This window comes from Delphinapterus leucas, chromosome 1 (genome assembly GCF_059928025.1).
Source record: "Delphinapterus leucas isolate spDelLeu-1000000601 "Yukka" chromosome 1, BTC_Dleu_Yukka2, whole genome shotgun sequence".
Lineage (NCBI taxonomy): Eukaryota > Metazoa > Chordata > Mammalia > Artiodactyla > Monodontidae > Delphinapterus > Delphinapterus leucas.
Window position 1 is genome coordinate 185886002 of NC_143129.1, and position 15530 is coordinate 185901531.

A 15530-nucleotide genomic window follows, 5' to 3' on the forward strand; every position below is an offset into this window, starting at 1 on the left:
TATATTTAATAATAGGTATTGCTTATTTTTGTCTATTTAGGCCTGAAAATTGGCAGTTTTACATAATTTGACTGGATATTAAGTTCCGGTTTGGAAATCACGGCGGAGGGTCTCGGGGCGGCTTTCTCACTTGTGCTGATACTTATAGCGGACCCTCCCGCCTGGGAAACTGAGTGGTCTTCAGTTCGGAGACATTTTCTAGTATTTCTTTTCCCCTCCTTTCTCTCTTTCCAGATTCCTTTTATTCACATATTGGATCCTTTGGACTAATAATTTCATCTTCTTTTTTCTCCATCTCCATTTTGCATATTTTTCATTTAGTTCTACTTTTTTGGAGATTTTTTTTCCTAGATTATTTTCCAGCCTTTCTGTTGAAGGAATATAGAAAAATTTTTAATTTGTCTATAATGTTTTTAATATCTTAGACTTTCTTATTCTCAGATTTGTTGTTCTTTTCATGGGAAGTAACGGGGTAGGAATTAGGCATTTGGAGATGCCCCAGGTTCAAATCCTGTCTCTGACACTTATCACCTGTGACCTTGCGCAAGAGACTGCAGCTCTGTGCTCCTCAGTTTCTTCGTCCGAAATGGATAAAATGGTGCCTACTCACCGTTGATAAGAAGGTTAAATGGAAGAGTTCCTGGCACATAGTAAGCGTTCATAAATGTTGTTTATTATCAATGCAATACCTCTTATTTTTCTAAGGATATTACCTACAGATTTCTCGCCATTTTCTTTGGCATTTGTATTCTGTGCTTCTTTCTGGTTCTTTCTGATCTTTACTTGGTTTCAGACTTTGGTGTTGGAGGTTTCCCTCAAATGTCTGGTAGTCCTTGGCTGTCTGCCATGAAGAGTGAGGCGGTGAGGCTGAGTAGACACTGCATGTTACTTGGCCGGGCTCGTCCCCGATGGGCTTAACTCTGGGGTGTTTGGGTGGAGCAGCCACGCACACACACCCCACCCAACCCCACCAAAGGTTAGCGTCCAAAGGCTTCCTCTCATTAGCAGGTGGTTTTTCTCTTGAGAAGAAACCTCCAGTCTCCCGCCTGGCTGCCAGCAGTCTCATAGCTGAGTGGGGTAGGAAGTGGAGGCTGGGACCATTCAGCGTGTAGTCCACCTCAGCCTATTTCCAGTACGGGCCCCACTCCCCCGCTGCTGTGCGTGGAACCCCTTCATGTGACTTCTCCAAAGAACAAGCCTCTGTCACTTGGCTCCTTGGGGGAGTGGGCAGGGGTCCACGTTTCCGCGACTCCTGGGGTGCGTGGTCCCTCCACCTCCTGACCAGCAACACTTAGGTTTCAGTTTTCTCTGCAGAATCAGTTACCATCTCTTCATCCTTCTCCAGTTTCTAAAATTTGGTTAACACCTCTTATCTGTCACCTTTAGTTATCCTGTTCTTTTTGTCTTTGGCTTCGTCATTCCTTTATTGTTATTTTGGGAGGGAGGAGGGTTTCAGGAGGACACTGAGATAAACGTGTATGTGTTTTTAATCCCGTTGATCTAACCCATCCAAATTTACGTATTGGAGATAATTGCATTAGAAAAGACTGTGTTATTTATCCATAATCATGAATGAAATAGAGGAACAAAAACTCTGTCAGCTGCAGCGTCTTTATTTAAAAAAATGATCCGGTAGCCAGAGGTTGGGATAAGGGGAGGGGGGTGGGGAGGAGGTAAGAGCCATTGCAGAAGGGCCACCAGAGGGATCCTTGTGGCAATGGGGGTGTTCTGTGTCTTGACTGTAGTGCTGGATACATGAACCCACATAGGCGATTAAGTGGTATAGAATTAAATATACAACCACAGATGAAAAAATAAAAATAAATAAAACTGAGGTGCTCCAAATTAGGTTGGTGGACTGTATCAATGTGACTATCCGATTTGTGATAGTTTGCTGTAGTTTTGCAAGTTTACCGCTGTGGAAGGCAGTACTCAGGGTCTCTTATTATTTCTTATAACTGCATGTGAATCTACAATGATCTAAATAAAATACTCAGTCATAAGTAAAGACCCCAAAGCTAGTCAGTTAACTCAGCTACATCACAATATGTTCACCTACTAAAAGTTCAGATTCTCAGGCTCTGCCTCAGAGCAAATAAATAGGAGTCTATCAGTCTGCTACCTGGGAATCTGTATTTATACAAGTCCCCACCCCAGGAATTGAGATGCGTGGCTGAATTTGAGAAGTATTGCAGTAGTCTGCAGACGAGAGAACAGACAGGTATCTTTTTTACATTGTTCTGTTATCAGTTAAAGAAGAAAAGGGTTGACTTATGAGTGCAGTATTTGGTAGTCCGGGAAGATGGTGATCCAGTGGGGTTGTAGTTTACAGGTTACAATGGGCTCTTACAGGTAGCATTCAGCTACCTCCTCTTGTGTCCAGCTCCTTAAACCTTTGAATCTTATCAGTTTGTGATTTTCATTGAGTAGCTCAAAACTTGAGAAACTAATAGATTCTTTTTACAACCTGTGTTATACTCGAATGACTGTGACCTGATTGAAGGTAGTATGAAACTGTGGGGTGTGTTCCCCGTGGAGTCTGTTAGCTCTGCTAGTTGGTGGGAGGGGTGACTGTCCCATGCTATAGATTGAATCTTTGAGCTCCAAAAAAAGTCTCAAAGGTCTCAGTTGAAAATCTGCAGCTGCCGGCTGTCCCACTGACAGTTTTTCAGCAGTATCATCGTTGTATGGAGCTAGATGATATGAAACTCAAATTTCAGTGTCCATAAATAAAGTTTTATCAGAACATAGCAAAGCTTATTCATTTACAGATTACCTGTGGCTGTTTTGCACTACAGCAGCAGAGTTGAGCAGTTTCCACAGCAGTTGCCCACAAAGCCTTAAGTACTACCTGGCTCTTTACAGAAAAAGTTCGACTACCCTGCTCTAGAAAAATAAGGTGAGATGTGCTTGTAGCAGGGGAAAAAAATAAAGAAAATGCTTTAAAAGTTTTGTGATTTGCACTTAATAGCAAAGATTACCTAAAAGTATTTTCCTCTGTAAACTCTTTATATGAAAAAAATGTGATTTAATAACGATTTAATAATAAAAGGACATAAAGGGCTTCCCAGGCGGTGCAGTGGTTGAGAGTCCGCCTGCCGATGCAGGGGACGCAGGTTCGTGCCCCGGTCTGGGAAGATCCCGCGTGCCGCGGAGCGGCTGGGCCCGTGAGCCATGGCTGCTGAGCCTGCGCATCCGGAGCCTGTGCTCCGCAACAGGAGAGGCCACGGCAGTGAGAGGCCCGCGTACCGCAAAAAAAAAAAAAAAAGGACATAAACTTGCATATATTGAGCTAGAAGCTGTTGGAAGCAATCTACCCCATTAATTTATCCAGAGTTAGAGTTTATCTTTTCTCTTTTTTCTTTTTCTCGATCCTTTTTGATCCTCTGTTAAAATTCAGATCCAACTCTCATTCCTAAGTCATGACATCTCATTGTATGAAAAGCATATTATGTTGAAAGTGAAAATGAATTGTAAGTTGCAGCCAAACCCCTGTTTGGCTCATAGAGAAGAAGTCTGTCTAGTTCTGGTGCTGTGACCAGTCCATTTTCAAAAGGTCGTTTCCTGGAAATGGTAGAAGACCAGATGGCAGGCATCTGAACCGCTCTCGGAAATAGTAGAAGATGACAATCAGTCCCTCTCTGGGTGGCTCTTCAGGTGTGGCTGGCGTTTGAGCCTTGCATTCTCTGGGTCATTCTCTTTCTTTTTGGGGGGCAGGGGGGTCATTTTCCATAGACTTGGATCAACACCAAAGGCCACTGAGTCACAGAAGTCACTGGCTCATTGAAGTTTTCCACTGTTTTGGCCTTGTTTAAAGAAACAACAAAATAGCTGAGAAAATGATGCCTTCAGCACTATTTTTAAACTTCTAAAGTCTACTCTACCCTCTGGTGAATCCATTGATTGTCAGTGTGGAGTTAACACAAATGTTTATCATTTCAAAGGTTTTCTTTGGGAAAGGAAAGAAAACCGTATTTAACGTTATTCTGGAAGTTTTAGCCAATACGATTAGACAAATAACAAGAGAAAGAAAACTATTGAAAGGGTTTTCATTGTTTGCATATGGTATCATTGCCTGTCTTTTAAAGAACCAACTGAAAACTGTCGGGGCTTGTGAGTTGAATGAGGTGACTGATGACGAAACCCACACACGTAAGTCAGTGGCTCGTGATACTGCTGCCATCGTGACCCTGCTTCCCTCCTCACCCAAGCACAGAGCCAGGGGGAGCCTGCAGGTCAGACCGAGTGGCTCTGCTCTGCTCTCTGGTGGCTTACGTCATTCATGGTCAGCCAGCATCCTGACGGTGACCTGTAGGCGGGGAGACCGTGTCATTCAACATCCAAATCAGGACATTTCTGAGAGTGAAAAGGGGTGTTCAGAAGAAAGTCGCAGAAGTGGAATCCTTATTTTTGGCATACACTTACATACTTTAATTGGTTTATATCCTTCTCTGATATTTTGTGTCTGGTTACATGCTGCTGCATGACGAACCTCTCCAAAGCTTAGCGGCTTGCGAGACGATTTGATTTTCTCCTCGCTCCTGTGGAGTGACTGGACTCGGCGGATGGTTCTTGCCTGGGGTCTCCCCATGCAGCCCAGTGGTAGCTGGGTCATGTTGAAGATGGCATCTGCACGCCTGTGCCTCTCCTACACTGCAGCTGTGGTGGCCAAGGGTGGCCTGCCGTCTCTCGCAGGCGGCCTCTACCCCGGCTACCTTGACTCCCAGCCTGGCAGTCTCAGGGTAGTTGGGTTGTGTCACAGTAGCTAGCTTCCCCCGGGGCCTAGACGAAGCTGCAAGGTTCCTTGTGACCTAGCCTTGGAGTCTGCGCCATCCCATCCTCTGCATCCTCTTGGGCAAAAGCAAGTCCTGGGTCACTGCAAATCGAGGAGGGGGCTCTGTGCAGGGCTGCAATCCCAGTAGGCATGCCTTTGTGGGAGGCCTTCCTGGGATTCTCGAGTCCACGCTCTGTCACCGCTGTTTTTCTTTTTTTTTTAATAAATTTATTTATTTTGGGCTGTGTTGGGTCTTTGCTGCTGCACACGGGCTTTCTCTAGTTGCAGCGAGCGGGGGTTACTCTTCATTGCAGTGTGCGGGCTTCTCACTGCGGTGGCTTCTCATTGCGGAGCACGGGCTCTAGGCGCGTGGACTCAGTAGTTGTGGCTCGTGGGCTCTAGAGCGCAGGCTCGGTAGTTGTGGCGCACGGGCTTAGCTGCTCTGCGGCATGTGGGATCTTCCCAGCCCAGGACTTGAACCTGTGTCCCCTGCTTTGGCAGGCGGATTCTCAACCACTGCGCCACCAGGGAAGTCCCCCACCGCTGTTTTTCTGAAGAATGTCCTTTCAGTGTCTCTGTTTTTTATTCCTTCATAACATTGCCTACCATATTCATACAAGGAGCAAATTTATTTAGTAAATTTGAAATTTTTGGCATATTTGATTCTTCTCTGTATACTGTAGTATTCTTTTTTTTGTCTTTCTTTGACTTATTTCACTTAGCATCCTTTTTTTAATTTGAGGTATAATTAATTTACAGTATTATATGAGTTTCAGGTGTACAGCTTAATGATTCAAAATCTTTATAGACTGCTCTATTTATAGTTAGTATAAAATATTGGCTGTATTTCCTGTGTGTCCTTGTAGCTTATTTATTTTATACATAGTAGTTTGTAACTCTTAATCCCCTACCCTTATCATTCCCCTTCCTCCTTCCCCCTCCCTACTGCTAACCACTAGTTTGTTCTCTATGAGTCTGTTTCTTTTTTGTTATATTCACTAGATTGTTTGATTTTTTTATCCCACATATAAGTGATAACATACTGTATTTCTGTTTCTCTGAGTTATTTCACTAGGGATAATACCCTCCAGGTCTATCTGTGTTGTTGCAAATGGCAAACTTTCATTCTTTTTTTTTTTTTTAACATTTATTTATTTATTTGGCTGTGCCAGGTCTTAGTTGCAGCATGTGGGATCTAGTTCTCTGACCAGGTATCGAACCTGGGCCACCTGAATGCTGCTATGAACATTGGGGTGCATGTATCTTTTTGAATTAGTGTTTTCGTTTTCTTTGGATATATAACCAAGAGTGGGATTGCTGGATCATATGGTAGTTCTATTTTTAGTTTTTTGAGGAGCCTCCATACTGTTTTCCACAGTGGCTGCACCAGTTTACATTCCCACCAACAGTGTACCAGGGTTCCCTTTTCTCCACATCCATTTATGATCTTCTGAATGCTTCAAGTTTAGATGTCACAAAACTATAGGAAGACCTTGTCAATTTCATTCCATTCCAGGAGAGGATATAAATTTAACCAATTAAAAATGACAGGGCTTCCCTGGTGACGCAGTGGTTGAGAGTCCGCCTGCCGATGCAGGGGACACGGTTTCGTGCCCCGGTCTGGGAAGATCCCGCATGCCGCGGAGCGGCTGGGCCCGTGAGCCATGGCCGCTGAGCCTGCGCGTCCGGAGCCTGTGCTCCGCAACGGGAGAGGCCACGACAGTGAGAGGCCCGCGTACCACAAAAAAAAAAAAAAAAGTGGTATCATTAGTTGTGAGGTTCTTCTGCTAATAGAACTAACTTATAAATGGCTATTGCTTTACCTTCGTGCGTGCGTTACAAACCTTAGAATGGAAAAATGAGTAAAATTAACATAGAGGAACTACCATTTGATCTAAATGAAAAGTCATCTTTCACAGCTATATGTAAGTACACCTGCCGCTACAGCCTCACTTTGGGTCACAGTCTTTAAAGAATGCCTCACTGTTGAAGAAGATGCTAAGGCTTGATTTTCATATGGTTGGTGTGGATGGTCAGTGTTCATTAACTTTCTGAGAAAGTGGAAATTTAGTCCCAATTTTTTTTTCATTGAACATACACTATGTTTAATCTCATTCCTGCTTGAAGCGTTTATCAAAAATGAAAGCATTACCCCCTGTCCTACCCCCAGAAAAAAAAAAAGAAAAGAAAGAAACCTTGCAGATTTATATCAGGAGTTGCCAAGTTTGGCCCACTGCTTCTTTTTGTGTGACCTATGAGATAAGAATGGTTTTTATATTTTTAAATGGTCGGGGGGAAAAAATCAAAAGAAGAATAGTGTTTTGAGATGTGAAAATTATCTGAAATTCAGATTTCAGTGTCAATAAACAAAGTTTTATTGGAACACAGTCAGGCCCAGTGCTTTGCTGGATAGTCTGACTGCTTTCCCCACAGCAGACGTGAATTGCAGCAGAGGCCGTGTGGCCCACGGCGCCTGAAGTATGTCCTGTGGCCCTTCACAGCCAGCGTGCCGGCTCCTGGTTTACACCATTCAGGAGATGGGGAGAAACGCCAGCAGCAGTGCTGACACTGCTCTCTGGTACCTTCTCTTGCAGGACTGGCCCACCTCTGTTTCCCACGCGTTCACATACACCTGGAGTTGCCCCTGGACATAGCCGACCGGGGGCTTGACAGCTTCACGCACGTCACAGGCCCGAGCACTGGCCACCTGCCTGATGTGCCAAACAGGCAGCAGCTTCTAATAGTTCTGCCGCCGCCAGCTGCAGCCGCGAGGGCTGTGTCTAGCCACCGTCTCAGCGAGCACGTGCGTGCAGTCCTGGAGTGGGAGGTGCTGTTCACGCCTCCTGGAAGGAGACAGGAGCAGAGTGATGGGTTCGCCTTGTCACCTCCTAGATTCTCCCTGCATCCCACACACCTAGCTGAGACGGTGGCCAGTGCTAGAAGCACAGAGTGACGGCTGCCACCAAACCCACTCTGGCTGCGTAGATTCGGACAACTATTGATGATGATAATACTGTTGGTGATGAAAATACTATTGGTGGTGATGTCACTTCGTTTAAAACTGAACATCTGGGATAACTGCTAAACCACCCAAAACATCAAGGTTAAACCGGTATTATCCCGGATGAACCCCACCCGTAATGTTCTGCTATGTGAACAGCCACACCCGGCACCCCCCAGTCCCGCCTCCCTCCCTCCGCTCCAGCCCCAGTGGCCTCCACGCTCCTCCACGGGAGTCCCGCAGGCTCATCCCTTGTTTCCCTCTCATACCCAGCTCACGTGTCCCCTTCTCAGGGAGAGAACACGTTCTCCCAAGCTCCTTTTGGGGTGATAGAAGTGTCCTGTATCGTGATTTTGGAGGTGGTTTCACAAGTGGACACACCTGTCAAAACTCATTAAATTGTACACTTCAAACGGGAATGGTTTATATTGTTACGTGTAAATTAAACCTCAGTGAAGTTTGGTTTTTTTTTTAATGGGCTGCAGAGAATTTAATAAAAATGTGTGTGGGGTCATGTCTCTATATGTTAGATTAAGGTATCTGCCCATTTGTAAGTAAAAATTTTATGACGGTAAAAAATAATAATAAACATTGATTTTCTGAGTAAAGAGCATTTTTATCAGCAAAATTTTAGCTTATTATTTCTTGAGAGAATGGGGTTCTGTTTCTCATAATTTAAGTCTCAAATTAATTTTAGGAGGCGGAACAATTTTTAAATCTGCCATTCTTTATTTGGTTTGCACTTCTTTGTCTTTGAAGGTATTTCTATATTTTAAAGACTCTTAAGGTACTTTGGTGACATAGAGTGTTTAGAATTGAACGTTAAAAGTTTTTAATCCATGTAGCTAGTTTCTAGGTGGTTTTCTGCGTTTGTGGGTTACATCCGGAGATGAGCAATTCAGAGCCATGAAAGAGGTCAATCTTCTTTTCCTACCACTTGTCCTTGGTGAGTCATCCGCCTGTGGACATGCCTGGCTTTCTGACTCTACGAGTCAGTGGTGCTCGACCACTGTTCGGGTTTGAATCGTGACATTTGTGCTCCGTGGGCTCGTGGAGTCCCGCGCACCCAGTGAACCACGCGGCTGCTGAAATATAGAGTGTTGTCTTTCATCCCACAAATCCCAAGCCTGATGCTGACTGCTTGTTTTTCTGCCCCAGGGGACCATCAGCGTTGGCATCGACGCCACTGACCTTTTTGATCGCTACGAGGAGGAGTACGAAGATGTGTCCGGAAGTGGCTTTCCGCAGATTGAAATTAACAAGATGCACATATCCCAGTCCATTGAGGTAAAGCACACAGATGCCTCCCCCAGTGCAAGGGGGCTCAGCGAGGGCACTCGGATTAACGAGATGTGCAGCTGGGATGAGAGAGTCTGCTCAGGGTTTTCTCATCTTTATTTATGAAAGGATGCAGTTAGCCGCTTAAAAAAAGAAGAGCTCCAGTCACGACCTTGTTCATACTGCTTTGCCAGCATGTCAGCAGCAAGAGTGCCAGGGGTGCGTAGCTTCAGAGTCTCAGGGCTCTCCAGCAGGAAACTTTCGCTCATGCTCTAGAAGGGGGAGCCAAGGTCGTGACGATTTTAGGAGAGAAAGCAGCCCTCCGTGGGAAATTCCAAGAACCGGCCTTAGTTTTAAGGCGCACTCCTGTGTGCTGAGCCCTGGGGTCACTAAATGTCATCTTTCTGCCCGCTGTTTGGGTGTGGCAGTGTGAGGCCATCTTGCTGACAGTTAGGGTGGGTCTCTGCCCCCCAGACTCATGCACTTATTCCTCAGTGCATCAGCCTAGAGCGTGAAGTCCTAACTCAGGGAAACCTGCCCCCCTCTTGGGGCTTCCAGAGTCAGTCACTGCAGCCATGGCAAGGACTGGGAAGTCCCAGATGTCCTGCGTGGGGAGGCACGGGGTGAAGTTACCGTGCAGTCTGATGGCACTGGGACACCGAGAACCAGCATCTAGCCCTGCGTCTCCCCTGGATTTTTGAAATTTGCCCATTAAAGCTTTTGCAAAACCTGACCTTGGTGGCCACGTGCAGTTCGGATGCCAGGGTGAGAGAGAAGTGAGGCAGGTGAGGCAGTTCTGCATCCCTGCATGCTTGAACCATGGACTCACCTATACTTGTGGCCTTGCACTTGGGGTGTATTCGTCAGGCTCTGTCCTTGGCGCTTCCTGTTGCTTTGATTAATTTATTACCAGCAGGTATCATTTCCTAGGCACCCTTGACAGCTTCAGACACAGCCATCCTCTCTGGAAGCCTCTCAACCCAGAATGGGAACGGAGGGGGTTCCATTAACTTCGCGCTCAGACGAGTCACTTCTGCGAAGGGCTGGGGAGAGGTAAGAATGCCAACGGGGGAGATCGTGTTGTCCACTGCAACAGAATGACCTCAGTTGGCCACATCACTGTGTAAGAGTGCCAGCTGTCACACTTGCATAAGTTGGCTGTCCCCAAGAGAAAACTGTGTCTCATATCTGAGGATTGCTCTCAGTCTGCCGGGCAGCTCAAAGTTAGGATAGAACAAGAAGATATCCCCCTGATGCCAACCTCCAGAAATCCCACGTCTAGAAACTCAGCATCTCTGTTCCCTTAAGCAAAAACCTGTAGGCTGTTCCCTTCTCCTGCACAGTGCAGAAGGCCGGTGCCTCCATCTCGGAGCTCTGGTCCACTGCTTGGCAGTCATTAAGCAGCCAGTTCTGCCAAGCAAATTGAACTGCATCAAATTAACATTGAAGAGTTGCCTTGAAAGTCACCCAAAATAGTAATGAGGCAGCCAAAGCGGCTGGACTTCACGACTGCGAGTGCAGGACTGCTGGTGGGTTTAACATCAGCCCCCTGAGAGCCATCGCCGCTCACCTGTGGGACCTGCAGGCGGTGCAGCGGAGCAGGTGGAAGTGCGCCTGTGCAGCACGAGGGCGGCCACCCTTGACTGCAGCGGGCACCGTGTGGATGGCCTGAGCTAGGGAGACAGGGACCCGGGGCCAGCAGCGCTCTCTTTGGAGGGGCTCAGGCCTCCTTGGGTCTGTGGAGACAGTAATCTCCCTTTGGCAAAGGTTAAGATGAAATATTAAGACTCTTCCACCCCTACTTTTAGAGCCCTGAGGGCCGATGGCATTGAATTAAATGAGGGAATTATAACCAGAGGAGCTTACTGTGCTGTGAGATAAAACACCATTAATTCTTTTTCTTTTTCTTTTTTGAACAGTTAGAATTTGGAGCCGGGGACCTGCAGGGACCTTTATTTGGCCTAAAGTTGTTCCGTAATCTCACACCAAGATGGTAAATATAAAGAGATAAATGCCCTTTGGTGGTCCTTGTGGATTTAGGAGACCAGAACCTGTGTATTCTTTTTGTCAGAGTCATCTGCAGTTACGTCGTCTGTCCTGCAAGGTCACTGAGGGCAGACCCTGCAGCTGGCGTGGGGCCTAGGCCCTGTGCTCGTTGCAGAGAGCACTGGGTCGGGGGTGAGGGAGGTCTGCTTCTCGTCCCAGCCCAGGGCCAGGCTCCTGCCCTGCCTGGTCACTGTGGGCTGTGAAGACCATGATACACTGGAGGGGAAGCACTTCATAGGGAAGTGGGTCAGGGTCTGAAATACTTATGGGTTGCGGCTCATTTCTTTGTCACAGAGAATGCGTTTTAGGTTCGAGAGGGGCTTTAGTAAGCAGTGAGGCAGCCTGATTATTAGGCACATTCGTGTTATGCCAGAGCTGTAAACCCCACCACCTCTGCTCTCCTTCGTCTTTGCTTTGGCAGTGCTGAAGGACTGTCCCTTCTAGAAAACAGAGGTGAGGGCTTCCCTGGTGGCGCAGTGGTTGAGAGTCCGCCTGCCAATGCAGGGATCACGGGTTCGTGCCCCGGTCCGGGAAGATCCCACATGCCGCGGAGCGGCTGGGCCCGTGAGCCATGGCCGCTGAGCCTGCGCGTCCGGAGCTTGTGCTCCACAACGGGAGAGGCCACAGCAGTGAGAGGCCCGCGTACCGCAAAAAATATATATATATATAGAAAACAGAGGTGTCCTTATTCCCCACTGAGCTCAGATAAAAGAATTGGGTGGAAGATAAACAACTCTTTTCTCTGGGGGATAAAATGCAGCTAAAGGAACTCTGGAACAGAGCACACGTTTGCGAAGAAAGGTGTTTCGCCTCCAGCTCCATGTGCGTCTGCATGCCTGCAGGGCAAGACTGGTAAAGGCCAGCGTGCAGGGCCGTCCCACGCAGAGTAAGAAGTGTCGTGAGAGAGAAGCTGTGGCTTCTCGACGGGTACAGATGAGCACAGCCCGAGCAGAGCGCCGAGAGCGGGGCTTCCAGGCAGAGAGCGAGGGGCACACCAGACACCCCAGCACGGGGCTCACCCACATGCCGGTTAGAACGCGGCTTCTCGGGCCTCAGCTCTGGGACTCGGACCTGGCAGGTCTGGGAGAGGGGCAAGGGGTAAGGCTTTTAACCAGAACTCGAAGTGGGCAGTATATGTACGTGTCAGCATTGTCCTAAGCTTGTCTGCTTGGGATCATCTCCTCCGATGCTGCTGACGGAAAGCACAGGTTCCTGCCCCCACCCCCAGACCTCTCTCAGGTCCTCTGAGATGGGGGCCTGGAATCCATAGTTCTGTCAAGCACCCCAGGTCATTCTGAAGACTAGACACATTTAGGAGGCACTCGCTGAGGAAAATCTGTGGGCTGTTTCGTTCTGGTTGAGCCTCAAAGTGTCTATCCATTAAGTGGTCACCCGAGTCTAGGTGTGGCTGGTCATCAGCTTTTGCAGGTCTGGAGATTGAATTTCATCGTAGTACCCGGCTTATCAGACTTGAGAATGCAGATTTATAAAAAAGGGTGCCAGCTTGTTAATGTACAGTGTCTCCTCCTCCAGGTGCCCTAGTCCCTGGGTCAAGTTACTTTCAAGTCCAAACTGGTGACGAGAAGGTTATTAGTTGGTGGGTGTGGGTGAGCCTGGAGAAAGGCAGGCGGCCGGTGGGAAGTTCTCCGTCTCCCAGGGCAGTGCCTGACTTGCTGCTCTGGCCCCAGAGTCTGTCTCTCTGTCTGTCTCTGTCTGTCTCTGTCTCTCTGTCTCTCTCTCTCTGTCTCTCTCTCTCTAGGACACGCTCCAGAAAAATACGAAATCGTATTACTTTGATTAAACAGAGATCTCATTGTTTATGTTTTGATTGCTTTAAAAGTCACAGGGTGACTTTTATCTCTCCTCTCCCTGCTTGCCTCCCCCGAATGACCCAAGTGTGGCTAGAGGGGAAGAATGTGGCTGCTGTCCGGTGTGGCTGGAGTGTCAGATAAAGGGGGCAAAGTTGGGTTGGGGGCCTTTGCAGAGCAAGGAGTTGATTCCTCATTCGTGTGGCCTTGGGAAGAGGTCTGTGAGCACAGGAGCAAATGTCATCAGAGTTACCACGTGTATTATTATTTTAGGGGCACAAGCGAGGCCTCCAGAGCATAGGAAGGAAACAGGCATCTAGTGTATGACGGCTGTTCGCTGGAGGCAAGCTGCTTGCTCGTCTTTGAGCGGCTTGAGTGAAGTGCTGTGAGTTCCTTTGCTGTTGAAGTGAAATACCCCTTTTTATCCAGAAGATGGGGCTGACTCCCTCGGAAATCAACTTCAGAGACCTTTTGGGGGATGGTTTGCTAGCTTCTCAAGTAGCTTTCGGTCAATACTTTGCAGCCCTGGGTGCACATCAGGATGGAAGGGCAGCTTTGAAAACTGCACTGATGCCTGGGCCCCCACCCAAAAAGAATGACTTCATTGGTCTGGGGTGGGCCCTGGAGAAGGGCTTCTCAAGACTGGCTGCACGTTTGCGTCACCTGGCTAGCTTTTCCCACACCAGGTCTATAAATCAGCACACCTGGGGGCAGGAGCCGACCATCGGTGTTTTCAGATTCACCAGGTGAGTCCAGCGTGCAGCCAAGCTTGGGAACCTCCGCAGGTGGCTCTGACTTGCGACAGGATTGGATCTGCTGGTTTAGGAGCGCAGACATGCAGGTGCCTCTTTGGCTGTAGCTGAAGTTGGAATGGGATGGGGGTGGGGAGTGCCATTTGGCGGGTGGGTAACTGGAGAGATTCCCTGGATCGCGGGCGGGGAGCCGTGGGAGTGATGGCGAGCAGGGTGTGGGCTGGCGGAGAGGACGGGGCCTAGCACGGCTGTGGCCACTGTCATCCAGGACCCTTTCTCTCTGTGTGTCCCCCCCAGCTTTGTGACGACAAACTGTGCCCTGCAGTTTTCATCCCGTGGCATCCGGCCTGGCCTCACCACTGTCCTGGCCCGGAACCTGGACAAGAACACGGTGGGCTACCTGCAGTGGCGCTGGGGCATCCAGTCGGCCATGAACACCAGCATCGTCCGGGACACCAAAACCAGCCACTTCACCGTGGCCCTGCAGGTGAGGACAGCTCCAGGGGGACCCTCCTCCAGCCCCTCTGTGGGCCCCTGACCGCCCTCCCCCTGCTCACACCCAAATCCAGCGCCCACATGGCCAAAGGGCGAGTTCTGTCCACCCACACTCAGGAGTTGAACACTGTTGCTCTCAGGCCCCCACGGGAGCTGTGTTCCAACTGCCCTAAAGCAAAAGGCCTTTTTCACCTTTCTGGTGAGAGAAGCCCACAGAATCGGGGTGGGAGAGAGCCGTGGTCAGTAAGTGGCGCCCCAGCAGAGTCGTGCACGCAGGGGCCACGGTGGCCGGGCAGGAGCGCGGGGAGTCAGCAGCCGCCCTTTGGCGGGCAGCCGCTACCCTTGTGAGAGCGCTGGCTCGGTGTGCAGGAGTTTCTGTTTTTCATGGGAAGTCAGAAAATGGTTTTTATTTGAAATCTCCCAGTTTTTAAACATTGGCTACTGGCAAATTTTCACACACTTTGTGGGACAGGGCGACCCTGCTTACTTCAGTCTCAACTGCCTTCTTTCTTCCCTCTGTGTCTCCCCAGCTTGGAATCCCTCACTCCTTCGCGCTGATCAGCTATCAGCACAAATTCCAGGATGACGATCAGACTCGCGTGAAAGGATCCCTTAAGTGAGTCCTGGCCGGGCTGACGCGGGAGCACGCTTGATCTGTGTAGGGGTTTCTGGCAGTGGCGCTGGTTGCTGTAAGCTGCCTGCGGTCGCGCCCAGGGTCCGGTGTCGTGACTCTTCTGTTCATTGACCAGGGGTCAGTGGTGAACGTCCTCCCTGTGGGTGGTTGGCAGGGCAAGAGAGAATTGGGGGTAGGGGCCCCGGCCTCTGGCCCGAGTGGCAGTTGCCCGTGGTGACTGGGAGGGACCCAGGAGGGATCAGAAGCGGAGGGGCCCTTGCTCGCTCACTGCGGTCTGCTCCTGCAGGGCAGGCTTCTTCGGGACGGTGGTGGAGTACGGAGCAGAGAGGAAGATCTCCAGGCACAGCGTTTTAGGTGCAGCTGTCAGCGTTGGAGTCCCGCAGGGAGTTTCTCTCAAAGTCAAGTATGTTGAACTCATCTTTCTGGCCAGGGATTATCTGGCACCTTGTAACTCACCTGGGCTTTACCTACATTAAGGAAGGAGGAGACTTTGCTTTGTGATTCTGTTCTTAGAGATGCGGTTGCTTCTGTCTGGGTGTGTAAGCAAATGTCAAGGAGTCCAGAAGCCCGACGTTCGCTCAGTGAGGTCTGAGTCTCTGCCTCAGAGAACCTCCCTGTGCCCCCCGGCCCGTCTTCCGCCCCGCCTGTCTCTTACCACCCTCTGCCTCCCCGATGGCCCAGGTGCGGGCCCCGCACGCCCGCTCTCCCACCCGGCTGTGGCCCTCACAGTGTGACGTGTACT

The 15530-nt window shown here is 49.0% G+C and overlaps 1 protein-coding gene across 1 annotated transcript in view; it reads left to right on the top strand.

Annotated features, from left to right (window-relative positions):
* DNAJC11 (DnaJ heat shock protein family (Hsp40) member C11) overlaps positions 1–15530 on the top strand; it is a 71857-nt gene that overhangs the window by 45631 nt on the left and 10696 nt on the right. The window contains exons 5-10 of the mRNA XM_022598264.3: positions 8934–9062; positions 9984–10106; positions 10973–11046; positions 13957–14146; positions 14685–14770; positions 15075–15191. Coding sequence (XP_022453972.2) covers positions 8934–9062; positions 9984–10106; positions 10973–11046; positions 13957–14146; positions 14685–14770; positions 15075–15191 — 719 coding nt within the window. The remainder of the gene's footprint in view (positions 1–8933; positions 9063–9983; positions 10107–10972; positions 11047–13956; positions 14147–14684; positions 14771–15074; positions 15192–15530) is intronic.